Genomic DNA, 23,721 nt, shown 5'->3' on the forward strand with positions numbered 1-23,721 from the left:
AAATTTAAAAATAAAAAAACAAGAAAACACATTTAAAGTTCCGGAGGCGATTCTAATGTGCCGCTTAGAAATAACCACTTGCTTAGGCTAGTTCTTTCTTGGTATATAAAATACAGTTGATAAAAGCTCCAATTTCTACAAAGTGGAAAAAAAAATCTGATAGCATCCTGTTTGGGGGCATTTCAAGAAGATTAATCAAAGGCTTATTTCTAGCAATGATTCCAGATAAAGTTAATTAGTATATCAGGACCCACAAAATGGAGGCCGACCCCTATCACAAACCTAAAGCTAAGTCAGCCGCACTATGACTAACACCTGGGAGGGAAAGCTATCCGCGCTACACCACACCCACCACGCGCCATCTCCGACGCAGCGGGAGCTGCTTTACTTGCCATAGAAAGCCGGACGGCTAGCCTACAGGGCAACGCCAACACCGACCTCCTAGCCAATCATGCCCTGCTTCCGGGTTGCTGCTTCCGCCCAGGTATAAAATGCCGTCTTGCCCACCATCCCTCAGGAGAGCGTTCGGCTGCTTGTGGGGTGGTGTTCTTTCCCCAGCTCTGGGTTCTTTTCCCAGAGTAAGGACATCAAACTCGTTGCCAAATTGTTTTGGTTGTGTCCTTTGACCGTTTTAGCAACAAAATGGGACCCAAAAACAGCAGTTGAAGACTCTGGGGCGGCTGAAGTTACCCACGGAGCTCTTTTGGCTCACTGCCTTTCCTGCCGCTCTCTGGAATCTGCTTTTCTTGAGCTTAGCTTGTTTTGCGTTCTGAGCTCTGAGTTTGTCCTGATCCTTTTGGAGACAGAATCGGTGTGTGAAAGACTCCAGATTTTTCACAGTGAGACCTAGTGGGCCAAGACATCTGGTTTGCGGTGGACCTCCTCTACAAGGTAAGTGCTTTTTTTTTTTTCTCCTGTGATGAGAAATTTAAAGATTTACACTCTCAGCAATTTTCAAATATACAATATAGTATTGTTAACTGTAGTCACCATGCTGTAAAGTACATCCCCAGGACTTAATTTCTTTCATAACTGCAAGTTTGTACCTTTTGACCCTCTTCACCTATTTTGCTAACACCCCCCCACCCAGCCTCTGACGACCACTAATCTGTTCTATGTTATGAGCTCATGGTGATTGTTTAGATTCCGCATATAAGTGAGATCATACAGTTGGTCTTTGATTTTTTTCATGTAGCTTAATGTACTCAACATCCATCCATGTTGCAAGTGGCAAGATTTCTTTCCTTTATATGGCTGCATAATACTCCATGATATATTATATGTCACTTTTCGTTTTTCCATTGATGGACGTTTAGGTTTCCATATGGATAAATACCCAGAAGTAGAATTGTTGGATCATAAGGTAGTTCTATTTTTAATTTTTTGAGGAACCCTCAAACTTTTCCATAATGGCTGCATCCATTTACATAACCACCAACGGTGCACAAGGGTTCCCTTTTCTCCACATCCTCTTCAACATGTACTTGTTTTTCTGATAATAGCCGTTCTAACAGGTGTGAGGTGATCTCATTATGGTTTTGATTTGCAATTCCTTAATGATTAGTGATGTTGAGCACATTTTCATCTCCCTGTTGGCCATTTGTATTTCTTCCATGGAAAAATGTCTATTCAGATCCTGTGCCCATTTTTAGATTGGATTATTTGGGGTTTTTTTTTTTTTTTTTTTTGCTATTGTATGAGTTTTTGTATATTTTGCACATTAGCCTCTTATCAGATATACGATTTGCAAATATTTTCTCCTATTGTATAAGTTGTCTTTTAATTTTGTTGATGGTTTCCTTTGCTGTGCTAAAGCTTTTTAGTTTAACGTCCCATTGTTTACTTTTGCTTTTGGTGCCTTTGGTTTTGGGATCAAATCCAAAAAATCTTTGCTAAGACTGATGTCAACCTTAAAAATAAAACTGTCAGTTATTTTACCAGAAAAAGTGGGTTTATTCGGGAATAGCAGAGAATTGCAATTCAGAACAATCAGGCTATGGTAAAACCATAGGCAAGTCTGGAGAAAAAAGGACATGAAAGCTCATGTATAGAGGAAAGGGGAAATGGGAGGGACTGTTACAAACAAAAAGTCTATTGGAATAAACCGAAAGTTGGGAGTATAGTGGCTTTTCGTTCGCTAAGCTGTGACAGTCTGTCATTGACTAGGCTGTTGCCAGACAAGGAGAAAATCTTTCTTCTCTAGTTGTAGTAGTTAAATGTAGGTTTCTTCCTTTTGGGATCTGCAATTGATGGGTGATAGGGTGTGAGAGCTTCCAGCTCTGACCTCCCAACTCCATTTTGAATGAAGTTTCTTTTTATTAATTTTCACATGGTATATGTTTTCTTCTAGGAGTTTTACAGTTTCAGGTCTTATATTCAAGTCTTTAATCTATTTTTGAGTTAATTTTTGCATATGGTATAAACTAGCAGTTGAGTGTCCTTTTTTTGCACATGGCTGTCCAATTTTCCCGACACCATTTATTGAACTAATTGCCCTTTTCCCATTGTATATTCCTGGCTCCTTTGTCATAAATTGACCGTATATGTGTGGGTTTATTTCTAGGCTCTCTGTTCTGTTCCACTGATTTATGTCTATTTTTATGCCACTACCATACTGTTTGATTAATATAGTTATGTAATATAGTTTCAAATCAGGGACCTTGATGCCCCCAGCTTTGTTGTTCTTTCTCAAGATTACTTTGGCTATTCAGGGTTCCATAAATATTTTAGGATTCTTTGTTCTATATCTCTGAAATACCATTGATCTTTTGATAGGGATTGCACTGAATCTGTAGATCGCTTTGGATATACAGACATTTTAACAACATCTATCCTTCCAATCCATAAACATAGAATATCTTTCCATTTATTTCTGACTTCTCCAAGTACTATCTTTTTTTTAAAGGTTTTATTTATTTATTTGACAGAGAGACACAGCGAGAGAGGGAACACAAGCAGGGGGAGTGGGAGAGGGAGAAGCAGGCTTCCCACTGAGCAGGGAGCCCGATGCAGGGCTCGATCCTAGGACCCGGGGACCATGACCTGCGCCGAAGGCAGACACCCAACGACTGAGCCACCCAGGTGCCCCTCAAAGTACTGTCTTAACTGAATTGGTGTTTTCAGAAATCTTGCATGTAAAGTTGGTCTTAAAATGTTCTCCTTGACAAACACAGAAATGGAACTAAGTGAACAAGGTAGAACACAGTAAGGCCATGGGGTTTGGACCCTAACAGTCAGAGTCAAATACAAGGTTACTGAAATAATCTTGGACAAGTTACATACCTTCTCAGGCAGTTGAGATCAAATGTAATATACGTGAAGTGCTTAGGCACAGTGTCTGGTACATAGTAAATGCTCAACAATGCTACTGTTTAACATCTTAAGGCATCTAGTTAAGTGTAACATAAAGAATGGATTTTAAATAGAGAACGGATGTTTGGGGATGCCATTCAATTCAGTTGGTGACCATCCCAGTTAGGCTGGCCCTGTGCTTATTACCCACACATGGGGAAAAAAAAGTAAAATAGGTGCTACTCTCCATGGGTTAGCTTTGTGGGTTTTTTTCTGATGGGTTGCAATGTCAATCTCACTTTCTCCCCACTCCTCCTTTGGATCAATGTGCATTGATCATATAAGATACAGGAGGACGTGCTCACAACCTCTGGCCCTCCTCCGCATCACATGCTGGCTGGGTGCCAGAGAACCCCACCTGTGCTGTGCTGCACCATTGGCCTCGGGGCTCATCCCTTTTTGGAACCAAAGCTTCTGGCACTGCACATGTTTCTGAGCTTCCAGGAAGAGGCTGTGATCAGATGCCATGGTGCAGGTTGGATCCGTATCCAACCAGCTGAGGCCCTGACCTAAATCTTCAGAAATGTGGTTAAGAATTTCCCTATCCTCAGATTGTAGTAAACTTAAATGATGTTTTACTCATCAGTTGAACTGACCCATCTTCAGACATTGTCACCTGACTGTACTTGTGTGGTTTATCAGTTTCCTTGGAAGGGAAAAGACCTCAACTCAAAAAGTTAAAGACTGCTTAATTTACATGTGGGATTTTTTTTTTAAGGTTTATTTAGTTATTTGAGAGAGAGAGAGCAAAAGAGAGAGAGTGCACCCATGTAGGAGGGGGGATGGAACAGAGGGAGAGAGAGAATCTCAAGCAGACTCCCCCACGGAGTGTGGAGCCAATGCGGCTGGCTCTCAGGACCCCGAGATCGTGACCTGAGCCGAAATCCAGAGTTGGATGCTTAACTGACTGAGCCACCCAGGTGCCCCACATGTGGGATGCTTTTAAAATGCTATAATCCCTTCAAAATTGGGAAAGATGAACTAATTAGATAATCCAAATAATTTTACGGTGGAATTGATTTAATGATGAACCCACTTATCTGTATATACTGGAAAATGTGAAAGTTTTTCAAGTGCTACTGAATAAATCTGCATCAATGACAAAAAGATTTGGGGTTCCTGGCTGGCTCAGTCAGTAGAGCATGTGACTCTAGATCTCAGTATCATGAGTTTGAGCCCCACAATGTGGGTAGAGTTTACTTAATAAAAAAAAAAAATTCTACCAATTGTAAATTTTATAACACCTTTGTAATACTAGGGTATGCTTCTACTTAGATGGGTTGTACTTTGCCAAGAAAGCAATAGGTTTAAAGTGGTGTTTTGTGTGTGTGATACATATATAAAATCATAAAATATAAAGCAGTTCTATATTCCAGTACTTTTTTCCTTTTTAGGGCAGTATTTTTCAATTTGCAAGTCTCAACCGATGTATGGGTCAAAACTAGCATTATTTGTATGAAATAGAATAGAATAAAAAGGAATAGAAAATATCAGAGAACATCACATGTACTAAGAGTAGGTATTGGTTTTGTAAATTATTTCAGTTTCGAATGTATATGGACCTGATCTAGATGTAAAATGTATTACTCTGGATTGTGGACATCAGGGATTTACATCTCAGCATTTTTTGTGAAGCTATAGCATTCCCTTTAACGGACACTAATTCCTACAAAATATCTGAGTAATAGGTCAGAAAAAATGTCTAGGGCCAAAATGCATCATTTCAATATTCTGCCTAAAATGGTAGGCAAGGGGCGCCTGGGTGGCTCAGTCGGTAGAGCGTGAGACTCTTGATCTCTGGGTCATGAGTTCGAGCCTCATGTTGGGCATAGATAGAGCTTACTTAAAACAAAGAACCCTAGGCAAAATTTCTCTGTCAATACATGGTTGACGGTAATTGTTACCCTGGAATATTTCTTGGCTTTTAGTTGATTTGACTCTTGGAAACTTCCTGAGAGTTGAGTCCTAAATCAGTTTTACCAAAAAACGTCATGTTGTCTAGGAAATAAGTAAACTCCATGGCATAAGGCCTTTGTCGACTGTTTTACATTTTATATTTTTATTTTTCCTTATTTATTTTTCCTTTATACTTATGAACATTGAGTAATTACTATGGGAATGTAAAATGCCCATTTATTTTAAGAATCAATGCTGCTAGTATCTCCTGAAACTATTGTAGATGTCCATTTTCCATTGCTTTTTTTTTTTTTAAGATTTTATTTATTTGAGAGAGAGAGAATGAGAGATAGAGAGCACGAGAGGGAAGAGGGTCAGAGGGAGAAGCAGACTCCCTGCTGAGCAGGGAGCCCGATGTGGGACTCGATCCCGGGACTCCAGGATCATGACCTGAGCCGAAGGCAGTCGCTTAACCAACTGAGCCACCCAGGCGCCCTTCCATTGCTTTTATAATCAAAACTGATTCCCAATCAATCATATCTGTTCTAATCCAAAAAAGAAAAGAGCTAAAATATTAGACTTTGTTTTTTCTTTTTCCTCTTTATTTATTCAAAGGAGGATTATCCCAATTTGAGTTGAGAAATAATGATTCGTTCACAAATATTTATTATCATTGACTGATCACCAGCACAAGGCACTGTTCTAAATCTACAGCAGTGAACAATGTGCACAAAAACCCAGCCCTTTGTGGAATTTCCAAGATAGTGTAGTGACAACTGGGTATGATTTAAAAATAAAACCTGCAAATTTATAGTCGGTACTCATGTTCAGTGTTCTCCCAGTCAGACTCTTAAAAGATGACTAGATTTCAGGTTATGAATTATTATACTGATTAGGGAAATAACAAAGGATGATGAGACCACCACTTAATATCTGAAATAAAAAATACAAAATTGAATTTTTTGTTTACTATAGTTTCCATGCATTCTGCTGGTCATGCCTGGTCTTCCTTAGTAGAGCAGACTGCTGATCTTTTTAAATTTTAATTTATTTAAAATCAATTAACATATAGTGTGTTATTAGTTTCAGAGGTTGAGTTTAGTGATTCATTAGTATAACACCCAGTGCTCATTACATCAAGTGCCCTCCTTAATGCCCATCCCCCAATTACCCCATCCCCCCACTCACCACCCCTCCAGCAACCCTCGTTTGTTTCCTATGATTAAGAATCTCTTACGGTTTGTCTCCCTCTCTGATTTCGTCTTATTTTATTTTTCCTTCCCTCCCTCTATATTCTTCTGTTTTGTTTCTTCCACATATGAGTGAAATCATCTATTTGTCTTTCTCTGACTGACTTATTTCGCTTAGTATAATACCCTCTAGTTCCATTCACATTGTTGCAAATGGCAAGATTACATTCTTTTTGAAGGCTAATATTCAATTTTATACACACACACGTATACACCCACACCACATTTTCTTCATTCATCTGTCAATGGACAGCTGGGCTCTTTCCATATAGTTTGGCTATAAACTTTGGGGTGCAGGTGCCCTTTTGGATCACTACATTTGTATCTTTGGGGTAAATCCTTGGTGGTGCAATTGCTGGGTCATAGGGTAGCTCTATTGTCAACTTTTTGAGGAACCTCCATACTGTTTTCCAGAATGGCTGCACCAGCTTGCATTCCCACCAGCACTGTACTGTACGAGGGTTCCTCTTTCTCTGCATCCTCACCAACATCTGTCATTTCCTGAGTTGTTAATTTTAGCCGTTCTGACTGGTGTGAGGTGGTATCTCATTATGGTTTTGATTTGTATCTCCCTGATGATGAGTGAAGTTGAGCATTTTTTCAATGTGTCTGTTGGCCATTTGTATGTCTTCTTTGGAGAAATGTCTGTTCATGTCTTCTGCCCTTTTCTTGATTGGATTATTCATTCTTTGGGTGTTGAGTTTGGTAAATTCTTTATAGATTTTGGATACTAGCCCTTTATCTGATATGTCATTTGCAAATATCTTCTCCCATTCTGTAGGCTGTGTTTTGGTGTTGTTGACTGTTGCCTCTGCTGTGCAAAAGCCTTTTATCTTGATAAAGTCCCAGTAGTTCATATTTGCCTTTGTTTCCCTTGTTCTTGGAGATGTGTCTAGCAAGAAGTTGCTGTGGCCAGGGTCACAGAGGTTGCTGCCTGTGTTCTCCTCTAGGATTTTGGTGGGTTCCTGTCTCACATTTAGGTCTTTTCATCCATTTTGAGTCTTACTTTTGTGTGTGGTATAAGGAAGCGGTCCCATTTCATTCTTCTGCCTGTGACTGTCCAATTTTCCCAACACCATTTGTTAAAGAGACTGTTCTTTTCCCATTGGATATTCTTTCCTGCTTTGTCCATGATTAGTTGATCATACATAGAATTGAGTGTCCCTTTCTGGGTTCTCTATTCTGTTCCATTAACCTATGTGTCTGTTTTTGTGCCAGTACCATACTGTCTTGATGATTACAGCTTCGTAATAGAGCTTGAAGTCCGGCATTGTGATGCCACCAGCTTTGGTTTTCTTTTTCAACATTCCTTTGGCTATTCAAGGTGTTTTTTCTGGTTCCATACAAATTTTAGGATTGTTTGTTCCAGCTCTGTGAAAAATGCTGGTGGTATTTTAATAGGTATTGCAGTAAATGTATAGATTGCTTTGGGTAGCATAGAGATTATAACAGTATTTGTTCTTTCAATCCATGAGCATGGAATATTTTTCCATTTCTTTGTGTCTTCCTCAGTTTCTTTCATTAAGGGTTCTATCGTTTTCTGAGTACAGATGCTTTGCCTCTTTGGTTAGGTTTATTCCTAGGTGTCTTATGGTTTTTGGTGCAATTGTAAATGGAATCAACTCAATTTCTCTTTCTTCTGTTTCATTGTTAGTGTAAAGAAATGCAACTGATTTCTGTGCATTGATTTTCTATCCTGCAGCTTTGCTGAATTCCTATATGAGTTCTAGCAATTTTAGGGTGGAGTCTTTTGGGTTTTCCACATAGACTATCATGTCATCTGGCAAGAATGAGGTTTTGCCTTCTTTGCCAATTCAGATGCCTTTTATTTCTTTTTGTTGTCTGTTTGCTGAGGCTAGGACTTCTAGTACTATGTTGAACAGCAGGGGTGATAGTGGACATCCCTGCTGTGTTCTTGACCTTAGGGGAAAAGCTCTCAGTTTTTCCCCATTGAGAATGATATTCACTGTAGGCTTTTCATATATGGCTTTTATGATATTGAGGTATGTTCCCTCCATCCCTACGCTGTGAAGAGTTTTAAGAAAGGATGCTTTACATTGTCAAATGCTTTTTTGGCATCTGTTGAGAGGATCATATGGTTCTTGTCCTTTTATTTATGTAGTGTATCACATTGATTGATTTGTGGATGTTGAGCCACCCTTGCAGCCCAGGAATAATCCCACTTGGTCGTGATGCATAATCCTTTTAATGTACTCTTGGATCCTATTGGCTAGTATTTGGGTGAGAATTTTTGCATCCATGTTCATCAAGATATTGGTCTGTAATTCTCCTTTTTGGTGGGGTCTTTGTCTGGTTTTGGGATCAAGGTGATGCTGGACTCATAGAAAGAGTTTGGAAGTTTTCCTTCTATTTCTATTTTTTTTTTTTGAAACAGCTTCAGAAGAATAGGTATTAATTCTTCTTTAAATGTTTGGTAGAATTTCCCTGAGAAGCCATCTGACCCTGGACTCTTGGGAGATTTTTTTTTTTTAAGATTTTATTTATTTGAGAGAGAGAGAATGAGAGAGAGAGAGCACATGAGGTGGGGAGGGTCAGAGGGAGAAGCAGACTCCCCGCTGAGCAGGGAGCCCGATGCGGGACTCGATCCAGGGACTCCAGGATCATAACCTGAGCTGAAGGTAGTCGCCTAACCAACTGAGCCACCCAGGTGCCCTTGTTGGGAGATTTTTGATGACTGCTTCAATTTCCTTGCTGGTTATGGGTCTGTTCAGGTTTTCTATTTCTTCCTGGTTGTTTTGGTAGTTTATAGTCCCTAGGAATGCATCCATTTCTTCCAGATTGCCTAATTTGTTGGCATATATTTGCTCATAATATGTTCCTATAATGTTTGTATTTCTTTGGTGTTGGTTGTGATCTCTCCTCTTTCATTCATGATTTTATTTATTTGGGTCCTTTCTCTTTTCTCTTAGATAAGTCTGGCCAGGGGTTTATTAATCTTATTAATTTTTTTTTAAGATTTTATTTATTTGACAGAGAGAGACACAGTGAGAGAGGGAACACAAGCAGGGGGAGTGGGAGAGGGAGAAGCAGGCTTCCCGCCGAGCAGGGAGCCTGATGCGGGGCTCGATCCCAGGACCCTGGGATCATGACCTCAGCCGAAGGCAGTCGCTTAATGACTGAGCCACCCAGGCGCCCCTCTTATTAATTCTTTCAAAGAACCAGCTCCTATTTTGGTGATCTGTTCTACTGCTCTTGTGATTTCTATGTCATTGATTTCTGCTCTAATCTTTATTATTTCTCTTCTCCTGCTGCATTTAGGCTTTATTTGCTATGCTTTTCCAGCTCCTTTAGGTGTAAGGTTAAGTTGTGTATTTGACTTTTCTTGTTTCTTGAGAAAGGGCTGTATTGCTATATACTTCTCTCTGAGGACCACCTTTGCTGCACCCCAAAGGTTCTGAACTGTTGTGTTTTCATTTTCATTTGTTCCCATATATTTTTTAAATTCTTTAATTTCCTGGTTGACCCATTCATTCTTTAGTAGGATGCTATTTAACCTCCATATATTTGTCTTCCTTCCAAATTTTCTCTTGTGATTGAGTTTAAGTTTTAAAGCATTATGGTCTGAAAATGCAGAGAATAATCTCAGTCTTTTAGTACTGGTTGAGACCTGATTTGTGACCCAATATGTGATGTCTTCTGGATAGTGTTCCATGTGCACCCGAGAACAATGTGTATTTTGTTGCTTTAGGAAAAGATGTTCTGAATATATCTGTGAAGTCCATCTGGTCCAGTGTGTCATTCAAAGCCCTTATTTCCTTGTTGATCTTCTGCTTAAATGATCTGTCCATTGCTTTGAGTGGGGTGTGAAAGTCTCCTACTATTATTTTATTATTATCAGTTTGTTTCATTAATTTTCCTATTAGTTGGTTTATATAATTGGATGCTCCCAAGTTAGGGGCATAAATATTTACAGTTGTTAGATTTTCTTGTTGGATAGACCTTTTTCTTATACAGTGTCCTTATTCATCTCTTATTACAGTCTTTGGTTTAAAAATCTAGTTTGTCGGGGCGCCTGGGTGGCTCAGTTATTAAGTGTCTGCCTTCGGCTCAGGTCATTGGGGTTGGGAGTTTATACTAGAAAGGAGTCTAGGGTGCATGTTCCTCTGGGAATCAGGATAGGGTCTGACTAAAGGCAGATGTCAGGTGAACAATAGGTGTTACTCCGTAAGTTACCAAAGGTGGGGGCATTGATGCCGGCGTCAGCCGAGGTTGGTTTGAAGCTAATATCCTGGAACATGGTTGGGATCCGGATCTTCTTAGATGTCATCAGGTATTTGGGGCCTTGGACAAAACTCAGAGGAGGATTAACTTTCTTGCTTCCCTCTTGAAGTAGGAACACAGCTTCTTTGGCTTATTCAGAGGCAAAATATGGAACGTTAATAAGTGGGGTCTAGCAGAAAAACAGGAGAGACAGAGCCTTTCTAAGACAGAGTCCCTTCAGCTCTCCTATCTCATCTCCCCACTGTGGGATTTTTATCCTCCTTACTCTTAAGGGGGTGTTGAAGAGCAAAGGTCTCATCTTGAACTTCAAGCTGAGAGGAATGGTAGAGCATGCCTTTTGGGAGGCATAAAAATCTTGAGCTATCTGATTAAATGAAGGGCTCCTAGGTATAAGTTGTCTGGCTCAGAGAAGCAAATGAGGCCTCATCCTAAGAATAGGATATTTAGATTTGGAGGCCATGCAGCAACAAAGCATCCACAGCAAAGAAAAATTCCTGCTGTAATTGCTATTAATATTTTCTAGATGGATGAACCCAACTAGAGATACTTTCAAATGTTACTGCCGTGGGGATATGGCAGGGTGACTGACAAAGGATTAATAATCCATATTTTGAGAACTTCTTAATCAGAATCCAAATGCCGTTTTGAGCCTCCAGTCTTACAGGGTACTGTCTTTCCCAAGGCTAGTGTACACTTTGCTTGAGGGAGATAGTTATGGGAGAGACGTTTTTAGCCCTTGTAGGGATTTCTATTTCCCATACAGTGGGCTTTACATTAGTGAGGATGTTGGGAGGGATTTTATCAGTTATAGTATTTTCACCTCCCAGTTGTAAAGTCAAACTGGCTAACATGGCATGTTTTTCATCTTCTCTCAGCTCTAACATTCCCAAATGAAGTGTAGCTTGAAGTTTACAAAAGCAAGTCTCTCCCCATCAGGGGGACAGGGCATTCAGGCACCAGGAAGAAACTATGTGAAGGCAAAGGAGAGCCCAGTATGCAAGTTAAATGGAAGGGAATAGCCTTACTTGTGGCTGCCCATTTACTCCAGTTAGAATACAAGATTGTCGAGACAGAGGCCCACTGTGCTGGGTCGGGACAGTGAGTGGCTCCGGTGTCTAATAAACACTCCATCTTTTGGGGGCACCTCGGTGGCACAGTTAGTTGAGTGTCTGACTCTTGGTTTCGGCTCCCATAGTAATCTCGGGGTCATGGGATTGAGCCCCATGTGGGGCTCTGTGCTCAGCAGAGAGTTTGCTTGGGATTCTCTCTCCCTTTCCCACTGCACCCCCCGCCCTGTCTCTCTCTCTCAAATAAATATATATTTAAAAAACAAAAAACCTCTATCTTCTTACTGGCCACCTCAAGGATTACTCGAGCCTCCTGGAATGGTATCTGGAGATGTCCAGAAGGAGCCATAGGAGAGCTCAGGCCCCTTCAATCCTCAGCCTTTTCGACTACTACTGCCTTAGGGATTGGCCCCCTCTCCCTTCAGAGGCGGGGACGGTCCTTTTTTCAGTGGCCATCTTGCTTGCATAAGGCACATTGACTGGGACCTAGCTCTTTGCGAACGGCAGGGTGGGTGGTGCTGGCTCTAGCCTGGCTTTACCAAGCTCTGGCTTCACAGTCCTCTGGAGTGGGTGTCCCTGGGGTGGCGTAGAGCCCCTGGCAGCTGCTATAAATTGGGTCTGCCACCTGCTCTGAGTGATTTTTGTCTGCTTCTTCTGTCCTGTCCCTATTTTTTTGACTTTATTTATTTGAGAGAGCACGTGCACATGAGCTGGGGAAGGGGCAGAGGGAGAGGGACAAGCCGACTCCCCACTAAGAGTGGGGCTCCACGCCAGGACCCTGGCATCATGACCTGGGCCGAAGTCCAACACTTAACCGACTGAGCCACCCAGGCGCCACTGCCCTGTCCCTATTATTAAATACAGCAAAGGCCATGGCTCACAGAAGTCTGAGGCACTGTGGTTGCCTTTTGCAATTTCCTCCTGATATCTGGGGCTGCTTGCACAGTAACATGCAGAACTAAAAGAGATTGTCCCTCTGGAGAATAAGGGTCAGTATTAGTATATTTCCTGAGGGCTTCAACCAATCTCCCTTGGAAGAGAGCTCGATTTTCATCTTTCCCTTGAGTTATGCCCCTCACCTTGTCATAGTTAACTGGTTTTATGATACATCGCCTCATTCCTTCAATTAAGTAAGTTATCATGATTCCTCTCATCTAGATCTTCTGGACCCCTTTGGTAATTCCATTGGGGGTCCCTATCTGGGTTCTTTCTCCTCCAGTGTGATACATTGCATGTCCCTTATTATGGGCTGCTACCTCATTGGCGTACTGCCAGGCAGCATTCAGTATTCTAGCTTTCTCTCCTGCAGTGCAACAATGGGACAACAAAATTTGTAAATCTCCCCAGGTCAAATTGAAGGTCAAGGCTAACCTAGCAAATTCCTCAGAGAATTTGGCTGGGTCCTCAGAGAAATGGCCAAACTTTTCTGTACATGAGGATAAATCATTTGTGGAGAATGGCACATGTACCCAAATGGTGCCTCCGTCTCCATCTGCAACCTAAGTGGAAATTGAGAGGTCTTGGGTTCAGTGTGTTAATGATGAGTGCCTCCATGAGTAACAGCAGGACTTGGTTCCTGGAACAAAGGTGGATAAAGGTGGGGCACCTCTGAGTATGAAGAAGAGTCATTGGATCAGAAAGGGGCTCAGCAGAACTGGTATTTGCATTTGAAGTCTTATTAGATGCAGGGACCCTCCTTCTGGGGGGCGGGCCTACAAGGAGGGGGGTCATCTAATCAGAAGATTTTTTTTTCCAATCCTGAAAAATGAGCTGGGTACGTTCTACGATTTTCCTTTAATTTGGGGTCTAGATACAGTGCCATAAGGGCCATTACATAAGGTATTTCCTTCCATTTACCCTCCCGTTTACGAAACAAATCAAGCTGTAAGATAGAGTTAGAATTTAAGGACTCATTCTTAGGCCAGACCTCTTGGTCTGTAGTTGATATTAAGGTCAAATTTCATTGCAATATGATACTAATTTCTCTTTCAATTGCCCAATCTCTAGGAGGCACCCTAGGGGAGAGTCTTTTGGGATGCCCACAGCCGCCCCCATTTAGGACCATACTGCATGTGGGGGTTCTTAAATGGCACTGGGGTTTCCCCTAGTCGCACAAGACCCAGATTTTGCACTCTTGTTTTCCTGCCTTCCTCTTTCTTCCAAGTACAAGAGGAGAGCAACAGCAGTTCGCTCTGCTAAGGTTTTAGATCAAATCTGCTGGATGATTATCCTGAAATTAACTGTATAACATAAGTGGGCAGAGGAAGTTGGACTTGCTAGCTCAGAATAGGGGAATCTGGCAAAACATGTTTTAAAAGGCACTTGAGGAGCACCTGGGTGGCTCAGTCAGCTAAGCGTCCAACTCTTGCTTTCAGCTCAGATCGTGATCACAGGGTTGTGGGATCGAGCCCCGTGTCAGGCTCTGTGCTCAGCGGGGAGGGGGAGTCTTCTTCAGATTCTCTCTCCCCCTCTTCCTTTGCCCCTTCCCCCCTCATGTTGAGTGAATGAATCATGTATAACTCACCAACTTACCACCACCCATGTCCCTCAAGATAGTAGGGGTGTCTGAAAATACTCCTTCAAGAAGTCCTTAAGAAATACATTGGTGTATTTGTTAGGATTGATCTTGGTTGTAACAGGAACCCTACTCAGGGTAGTAAACAAGAGGTTTATCTGTCTCCGGTGTAAAAAACACCTAGGTGTAGGACATCCAGGGCTGGTGTGTCACCTCAGTGATGCCATCAGGGAAACCGGCTCCTTGTCGTCTTGCTCTGCCATCGGTCACCTGTGGTTTTCACCCTTACGTTTGTGAGCTGGTTGCTGCATCTCCAGACGCTGTGCCCTCATTTCAGGAAGCCCGCCCGCCCCAGGGACTTTTACTTACCTCTGCTTACTGTCTAGAACTGTGTCACGTACCATGTCTGGCCTTAATGGAGATCATGTGACTCAGTCATTGCACTTTCCAAGGAGCATAGGAAGGCAAGGGAGAGCGTGTTGGAATGGTTGTTGAAGGAGTCTGTCTGTATACCCTGACGGATAGGGAGATGTTGCAGTGGAAACGGGCTTTCTGATTTCAGTGGGGATGAGTGGATCCCGGCCTGTGGCTGTGGCTACTGTAACCAGCAGACTGTGCATCTGTTACAAGGATCGGTCTGCAGGGTTCTTCCGTGCTGCCCAACTAAGTGTGGGGTCCTTAAGACGAAAATAGATGGTCAAAGATCCTACTTGATTTTTTATAATTTAAAAATCTCCCTGTTCATAAACAAAGGTCTGATGTGAGTCATCACAGTATCGTTGTGGCCCCTCCCCCAGTTCTCAGGTCTAGGTCCGACAAAGAAGGAAGAAGCCAGGTGTCTAGGGAAAGAGCCCTGAAATAATTTCATAAGTACTCGCCATGGATCTTGCTTCTTCCAAGTCTTCCCCAAAGGACCTGAAGTGACTCATCAGACCATTCTCCAGGTGTCCTGAGAAATAACCAGACATTCTGGGGATTATGAGAGACACTGGATCTGCACTAATGTTAATTCCTAGAGGCCCAGAGGTCCACCCTGACCTACCTGTCAAAGTGAAGGCGTTACTGCTCTACTCAGGGGATGGCCCGGACAACGAGTGGAGACAGAAAATCCTCCAAGGTAGCAGATTTTTTTGAGCAGCCTGTCTCTTTCATTTTGCCAGGAGGTGGAGATGTCTGATATAAAAATCCATGCGAATCCATAGTCAGTGGCTAACAACCAGGTGATCAGAGATTTATAGAGCAGGAGCAGAGAACTGGCCAGGAGGCAGCTCAGGGGAAACTATGGCCGGAGTTCTCAGAATGCACTCAGAGAGTAAGGATATAGATGATCGAGGTGAATGTTCAATTCAAAGTCCTCTGTGCTTTTAATCATCAGGAGTTCTAGATGAGCTCTCCACAGATGTCTATCAGCTTTCATCTCCTGCCCCCCCCCCCCATGCTTGGTTAGTAGACTCATAAACTAAGTGGCCATGGTGGCAGGGATGGGGGTGTCTGTGTGTCATCTGTATGACACTGAGGCTGACCCAGCTTCTGTCCTGACGCCCCCTTGTCTGCAGCTGTGACCAACCATGTAGGTGTACATGCAGGGGACACCAGCCCAAGCCTCGTGGAAGGTTGATAACGTGTGTCCCTCTTCTTTCATAGAGGAGGCAGTGATCTGTCCTCCCTGGAAGGGACACATTCTGGGTTGGGATTTGCTTTGTCCTCCACACGTCTGCCAATACCATCTTTCAAGGACTTACTGATAGGCTTTTATGTTACTATGCTGTCCCACCAGGACCCTTGCTTTCTGATCATGAAATTCACCCTGGAGAGTAAGGTGGTGGGCGTCAAGTGGAATCCACTGGACTCCTCACCCTGAAGCAGCTGGCCTTCTAAGGCGACGGCTCTTTGTGAGGTTGCAATAGATACAGTCCATCTAGTATATGCTGTGAATCAGGGACCAGGGCCTCAGTAGAAGCAAGGATCTGGGAACTAAGGGGTAAGGGGGATAGCACTTCTCAGTTACTACCTAAGTGACCCCAAGTCTTTGCCTCCATCCCCTGTGATTCTGGGCTTTGCTGATTGAGAGGGAAGCAAAGGAAAAACACAAGAGGAACACAGTGGTTTGGGAGGCAGGGGGAGCGTTACAATGTTGGCTGAGTGAACACGGTCTTGCTGCTACACAATACAGGACGGGAGGAGTATGGATGGGACTTGGTGGTAATACTGAATGTAGTTAGGAGTTCGTGGAAGATTTCTGTGATAAGCGGCCACCAATGGCTCAGATAGGAATGAAGTAGTTTAGACTATCCCACCGAGGTGCTGGCTGAACTCAAGGAACATGGAATAAGTAATGGAAGAGAGAAGTCAGAAATACTAGCCACAGCCTCATGATTAGCTGCTGAATGGGCACTAGGTGCTGCCTGTACACTTTGTTGTTTCATGTGTTTATCATGTATTTCTATATGTCACCTAACCTTCTCCTCTTATGTCTTCCCTTAATGCCTTACTAGATCTGGTTTGGGTTGATGGTGGCTGACTTTACGTTTAGTTCATAGATTAGAGAACATCCAGAGAATGTCATGCTAGAGCAGGGGGGGAATGGACAGCATTCAAGGGCCTGGCCTGGGAGCTGCATGTCATAGATTAGGGAGATGCGATCTCATTTTTAGTGGAAGGAATAATTACATTTACTTGAATTTGTGGGTGAAGTCTACCTGTTATGAGAAAAGAATAGCTCACTGGATCCGTAGGACATTTCCAAATGGTCACCGTTGCTAAGCCCAAGATTTGTCAAATGCAAGGAAGATGCTGAATATGTGAATTCTAAGAAATGTATTTCCTTCAGATGAGGAAAAAAATAAGTTACGCCATTTGCACAGTATTATTTCACTAAGGATTTAATTTAGATTTATAGGAAATAAGATACAGACTCTGTTTTAAATATCCCAGTTCTACCATATTAATTTCAAGTATTCCATAACCAGAGGTTTACCAATCTGATTTTATAGATTAAGTTAATTTGTTAAAAAGAATTTTACAGACACCATTTTTACTGTTACAGCATAGGAACAAGCCAGCAAAATCACTGAGCATCTTTTATGCTAGAGTTACTTTCTGTCCAGGTCGAAACATTGTTCCACTTTGATTTTTTCTCTTCTTTGGATTTTGAAAGTTTTCATACCTTAAAAAAAAAGATATTTAACACATGTAAATGCTAAAATCACAAAAGACAGGGAATTGTTTGCAGTTTTTTTCCCCAGTTATTTCCCTTTTGTTAAAATATAATCTAACAGAAATTAGAGTTCTTTATTTTTGAAAGTTGAACATTCCAATCAAAAAAGGAACAAAGGGGATAAAGACACAAGTTAGAAAATAGACATGGCAGTGACATTAAAAAACCTGTTTTAATCAAAGATGTAAATTTTTGAACAAGATTTTTGTCCAAGTACATGGGCCAAGTTTAGAGAGAGAGGATTATGTCCGGTGTTACAACGTACTTCGTTGTGCAGGGTGTCTGGAAGGCAGTAAGCCTTTAAAATGTGAGTATCCTGTGATGTAACAATTCTACCTCAGCCTCAGTGAAACAGTTGAGGCTATGTGCAAACCTGCAGCTCCAAGGATGTTCATTAGCACATAGGTGTAATAGTGAAAACCTGGAAGCAACTTAAAAGTCCAAATATTGTACTATATAGCACTAGGTGCAGAGTGGCTTAGTGGAAAAAAAAAAAACTTACGAATATATGCTTTGGGAGGGGTGGGAAGAAGGGAAATGTGTTTTCCTATTCTTTGTTTTCTGATTTTTCCACAATAAATACATAATATGTATTTGGGGAGTAGAATATGCCCCCCCAAAATGGTCCGCTTTGGCATGGGGACTATTTTGAGCTGAAGGGAATCAAGACACAGCAGACTCAGGAAAAGCTTTTTACCTTCCTTAACTACCTAGACAAATTTAGGTAGCCCTCTTTCTAGTACAGGTTCCCTATTGACCAGAGCACACTTCTTTGTACTGCAGAGCAGGGAAAGCATCTGTGAATTCCTCCCTCCCCTTTGAAGCTGCAGGCCCTTGTCTCTTTGCTTAGCTCAGGATGGTGTCTAAACCTTAATTGCCTGAGTTTCCTACTTTGTATGTATGAAATTATTTTTCTCTTGTTATTTTCTTTCATCAATTATTAGATCAGCCAAAGAACATAGGAGGCAAGAAGGGAAGTTTTTTCTGCCCTCACAAGTGTTCCCACACCTGCCAGTCTCAAGTACTGCAAAATGAAACTTTCAAGAAAGAAGTTGTAACTTACTTATTAAATCCTTTACCTAGAATGGTCCCCAATCTATGGGTCTAGAGCCAAGTGCAAGAAGCCTATAAATCCAAGTGTGTGTGTGAACCGTGGTCCACAAGGGAATAAATTTAAATGTATTTAAAAGAAAGCAAAACACGTATATATTTTGGAACGGTTCTGGCAAACTATTTGAGCTTTTAACAAAGCTTTTAAAATTAAATCAGTTCATTATAAATCAAGTATCAAGTGAACCAGATAATAATTCATTTTTTACTTCAATACTCAAAAGTTTTGGGGTGTACAAATGCAGCTACTGTTTTGAAGGGGCCTTTACATATTCCAAGTTTAAGTGAATGGTCCCCTGTAATTTCTCTACTCCCGAATCCAGTACTTACAGTTCAGCAAAATTCTTCCACTCGTCCTCACTAATGGATGGCCTCGTGTGACTGAGAGCAGCCATTAAATGCGACTGGCTAATAGCCAGACTGGTTTTGACTGGTCCTGGTTGGTGAAGGGAGTCATCCTCCTTAAATAAAAAAGAAAACACAAGGTTAACATAGGGCTGTGATGGGAAAAGCCGCAGCCCATTTTTTCAGGAGACTCTACATTCCCTTTCTCATAAGATTACTAAAAATTGTTTCAAAGCAGGATACACATAACCATTTGATCAATGTGTTTCAGTCCCTTTATAAATAGAGCTCATTTACTGACCGAAATACACATCAAAAAAGGAACAGTTTTTACAGTCTTTACAATTATCGGGGGTGGGGGTGGAGATAAGCCATACTCCACTGTGGCTCCAGTATCTGCCTTTGATGACACTGATCTCTGCCCGCAGCTGTTCTCTTTGTTCCTGGGTGAGGTCTTGGTAACCCTCCTGTGAGGCTGTTCGCAACACGGGAGGTCGTGAAAACGACTGCTCTTTCCCAGGAACTCCAGAAAAATCCTGCATCATGGAGCTTGGTGCAGACAGGCACTGTGAGCTCTGCATAGTTAAGCGTAAGGGGAGGAAAAGAGGGGGAGAAAAGGGTATATGTATCAAGGATCAAATTAAAAATCTGAAGTAGTAAAACCTTAACATGGACAAGCTTACATTTGATTAACTGAAATTAAACAAGTTCAAAATATGTTCATCTTCTATATGCTGCTGAACCACCACAGGGTGAAAACTGCCACAAGGGTTTTTTAATGCTTGGGTAGTAAATCCACCACACTACTGCCCTCGGGGTAGGTTCCAAATGTGCCTTATTCTAACTTTCGTATACTATAAGGTCTGGAACAGCTGCAGAGAAGTTAAACAGAGAACAAAGACTAGAGCTAGAACAACAGCTTACTATTCTTGGGAATAAAAATGGTTCACTTTTAGATTAAAAACCTGAATAAAGCAGCTGTGCAAAAACCAAAAATAGAACTAAATAAAGTAGCAGTGAACCACCGTTAATTTGGGGAGGATAGGTGTTAAATGCTATTTTAAGTTAGAAAAGCAAAGATACTGCCCCTCTGAAATCTAAACGTTTTCCTTGTTGCAACATTACATCAAATTCCTCATTATCTTCAACTATCTTAATGATACCAGAGTGTAATATAAAATGGATCTGCTGCTAAAGAGGTTTTAAAACCACTAACGAAGGGAGGTAAAAGCCCAGGAAACGGAAGGCTCACCACCACCCCGGCCACTCCGGCTCCCTTACGCCACCAGCTCCGCCTCACAGCCCTTACACCAGGGACGAAATGACTAGTTGGGGTAAGGAAAAACGAGACTACTTTACTGGAGAACCAGCCTGGAAGCACAGGCAGGGCTGGTTAGGTTTTACACCAACCTACAGCTTTAGGGATCACAACTGTACAATGGCGACCGCCCAAGATACCAAATCAGAAGAGGTTCCGTTTCCAAGTTCTGATTCATAAGAGCTTCCAAAGTAGAGCCGGTACATATTGAATTTTGATTCATCTGGAAGCATTTCGGACATCTCTAGAGAAACAAGGGACTGTTCCAAGCCACATTCCCCATCTCCCGCTGAATCGTCAGAGCCGCTGCTGTGGTTAAGAAAAACCATTGAAGACAGACTCAGGTCACTGTCAGAGCTGGAACTTCCATCCTAAAATACACAAAAGGACAACAGTGGTAAAGATCTAAATAATCTACAACTCTGAAATAACACAGAGAGCATCCTAATAGACCAGTACACGAGGCATTTTTCAAAAACTGTGTTTTTGAACAGGGGCCTTGCCCACCCTGTGTCCTCTGTGACCCCTCAGACCGGTCTGTAGGGTGCGAATGGCAGAGCTGTTACCCACCTCCCCCCGATACAGCAGGCCTGTGGGCCGGGCACCAACTGAATGCTTTCTGAACGAACACTGCATGAACCACTGTTGCTAGGACTCTGACAAACGAAGCCGGCTGCCTGATGACAGCACCTGAGACTGAGAGAAAGAAAACGACCTGCACTCAGGAAATGCGCACTGAGCCAAACTCTGGCTCTAGTTTTCTTATGGTTCTGAGGCACGTAATATTTTAATAATTAAAATAGAATGTGTACATGGGATTCAGACCCCTGCATTTTATTTGTATGCATCTTTCAACTATGAAATGATGGATCAGCCATGCGATGCAGTGCTTTATCGGTCCAGTGTTTTATAAATAAACACGTTTTCTGTTAGTGAAGACGGTGGAGAACATCAGTGGTTTGCCAAAAGAAATAGCAAAAACTTGACTATCTGATTTAGGAACATTAGGCCCTGTGAGCATTTCCAACCAAATGTAGCGGGGAGGAGTACCCAGGAAAACCCTTCCTAGAAAATATAAAGTCTATAATGTAGCAGAAGTCAAATTACTTGCTGCAAAAATTTAAATACTATCCTGAGAGGAAAAGACTGATGTTAGGTCTTGGGTACAGAAAATGTAAGGTAAACCTAGAATACCTTGCTCCATCAGGAATAAAGTCAGTGATCGAAGAATGATGAGGACATAGCAAAAGGCCACACAAGCCATCCACAAGCGGCTCCTATGGGCCAGTTCTGGGACAGTTTGAACTTCAAAATACTTTTTTTCAAGTATAAAACAACTAAAAATATTTTTCTGTTTATATTATCTAATTCATGATATCCCAGCTGAAGTAATATCCTTCCATTCACCAACATTTTACTAGTTAGGTAACGTTAAAGAAATAGACACCGAACACTTCATAATTACAGATTCTCTGCAGAGCTGGTATTCCAACAACAGACGATTTGACTACAGGTAAATTTCTCTACAGTTTTACTAAAGCTGTTAAAAAACAGCACTTATAAGGTTGACATGCTGACACTGAACTGCTCTTACTCGGCTCTCCTGCCGTGACTTACTGGGAGCCCAGAGGACAGCAGCTGTCCGGGTAAGGCCACTAGCTGCGCGTTGTAAAGTAAAGCTTTCAGATCCGCCCCCGTGAAGGAGTCGGTCACTGAGGCCACGTGCTGAAGGTCCACATCGTCTGCCAGAGGTAGAGAGTCACTGAGAATGTTTAAAATTTCAAGACGTGACACCTGAAGGGAGAAAAACTAATTGACTTAAATAAAGTTAAATATTATTTTAACCTGTATTACTTTTTTTTTTTTTTTTTTTTTTTACAAATTATATCTCTAATAAGCAGTACGAGCTGAATTCTCTCTCCTCTGGAGCTTTTTCCCTAACAGAAGAGACAGGAAAATGAATGAAAATCCGTACTCTTAACCCTTCAGTGTAAATCCTTTCTTACTCACACAGTGCTGCTTTTCTAGATTTCGGCAAATGAGCCAAGAAAGTAATAGCTACAAGTGACATATTCCTTAGTTGCTAAATCTGGGGACCAGAGGCGGGGCAACACACACTAAGAAGAGTTAACATCTTACCTCTCTGTAACCTGGTTAGAGTCTTGCCAGGGTCAGGAGCTGTGTGATCTTTGGACACAGGGAGTGTGGACAGACTACACAGACTTTGCGGACTTGCAGGGCAATGGCTGGGCTTTGCATCTAATCTGGAATCTGTGACTAAAGCCTTGCCTAAAGCTGCTCTTCTAAGGACGACTGCTATTACGAGGCCCAAGTAAAGTTCACAAGGCAAGAGTGCAGCATGTGTTGGGCTTTAGACCCTAAGTAGGAAATTGTCACCTGATCAGGAGGAGGACAGTATACACATTTATCGAGTCGGCCAGGCCTCAGCAGGGCAGGGTCAATCAAGTCAGGGCGACTCGTAGCAGCCAATACATAAACACCTGAGGGGAAAAATATTCTTTACTTAAATCCTGGTGAAATAATTATTATAATAAGATATTTCTGTATTTACAGTTATTACCCTGTAAGCCTTCCACTCCGTCCAACTGAGTCAGCAACTGGTTAACCACACGATCTGTAACGCCTGTATTATCATGGCCTCGCCGAGGAGCGATGGATTCAAATTCATCAAAGAAAAGAATGCAGGGCTTGGCCGCCTGCGCTCTGGGAAAAACAATGTTTCATATTTGCATAAGGCTTCAGAGTTTGCAAAGTAATTGTGTGTGTATGTATATTTATATGTACATGTATGTATTTAAGTCTTTATAGCAAATTCTTAAGGCAAACTGTATGTAATTATCCTTGTTTTCAGTAAACTGGGTCTTTGAAACTTACTGTTGCTATGTATGGCCCTAGGGCCAGTTTTCAAAAAATATCCAGGTGTGCTTAAAAAGACTGTATTCTCCAGTTGTTGGGTACATGTTCTACATATGCTTAGATCAACCTTTGTATGTTGTCTAAATATTCTGAGCCCTATGAAAATCTTCTATGAAGGTAGATTTATCCATTTCTCCTTGCAATTCTATCAATTTTTGCCTAAAATATTTTGAAGCTACCTTACTGAATACACACAATTTTAAAATTAATATTTTCCTGGTAAATTTGCCACCGTGTGGTGACTGCCTTTATCTGTAACTGTTCTGTTGCTTAAACTGCGTGGTGGAGATACAGGAGTTCATTTCACTTAAAAAATATATGGACATTATATTCTCCTAAATGCCTATTTTATAATGAAATTTTAGAATGACACAAAGTAGTTTTTAAATTTGAAATCTTGCTTTCATTCTTAAATACTAGCTTCTGTATTTTATACAAATGCCACAGTAAATAGTTTCTCTCTTTTATAAATT

The 23,721-nt window shown here is 41.6% G+C and overlaps 1 protein-coding gene, 1 long non-coding RNA gene and 1 other non-coding gene across 7 annotated transcripts in view; 2 read left to right on the top strand and 1 right to left on the bottom strand.

The window, feature by feature from the left end:
• The first annotated feature begins 814 nt into the window (after window positions 1-814).
• LOC148162502 (uncharacterized) lies at window positions 815-23,070 on the top strand. Its single transcript, XR_015766760.1, has 2 exons — window positions 815-891; window positions 22,886-23,070. It is a non-coding gene; the product is annotated as an uncharacterized LOC148162502 (long non-coding RNA).
• Window positions 5,108-5,180, top strand: TRNAK-CUU (transfer RNA lysine (anticodon CUU)). The gene has a single exon. It is a non-coding gene; the product is annotated as a tRNA-Lys (tRNA).
• The window catches only part of PEX1 (peroxisomal biogenesis factor 1), a 42,332-nt gene continuing 35,798 nt past the window's right edge, over window positions 17,188-23,721 (bottom strand). For 3 of the 5 annotated variants that reach the window (XM_028118200.2, XM_088018498.1, XM_028118192.2), the window contains 7 exons: window positions 22,893-23,035; window positions 22,709-22,812; window positions 21,929-22,105; window positions 20,452-20,682; window positions 19,371-19,568; window positions 18,979-19,109; window positions 17,188-17,487 (listed from right to left, as the gene is read on the bottom strand). In XM_028118200.2, coding sequence (XP_027974001.1) covers window positions 17,403-17,487; window positions 18,979-19,109; window positions 19,371-19,568; window positions 20,452-20,682; window positions 21,929-22,105; window positions 22,709-22,812; window positions 22,893-23,035 — 1,069 coding nt within the window. In that variant the 3' untranslated portion in view covers window positions 17,188-17,402. Of the gene's footprint in view, window positions 17,488-18,978; window positions 19,110-19,336; window positions 19,569-20,451; window positions 20,683-21,928; window positions 22,106-22,708; window positions 22,813-22,892; window positions 23,036-23,721 lie in introns of those variants that run through there. The other 2 variants (XM_028118210.2, XM_028118218.2) reach the window with 2 other exon arrangements.

This window comes from Eumetopias jubatus, unplaced genomic scaffold, assembly GCF_037043125.1.
Source record: "Eumetopias jubatus isolate StellerSeaLion01/CBP00866 unplaced genomic scaffold, mEumJub1_p1.0 scaffold_14, whole genome shotgun sequence".
Classification (NCBI taxonomy): Eukaryota; Metazoa; Chordata; class Mammalia; order Carnivora; family Otariidae; genus Eumetopias; species Eumetopias jubatus.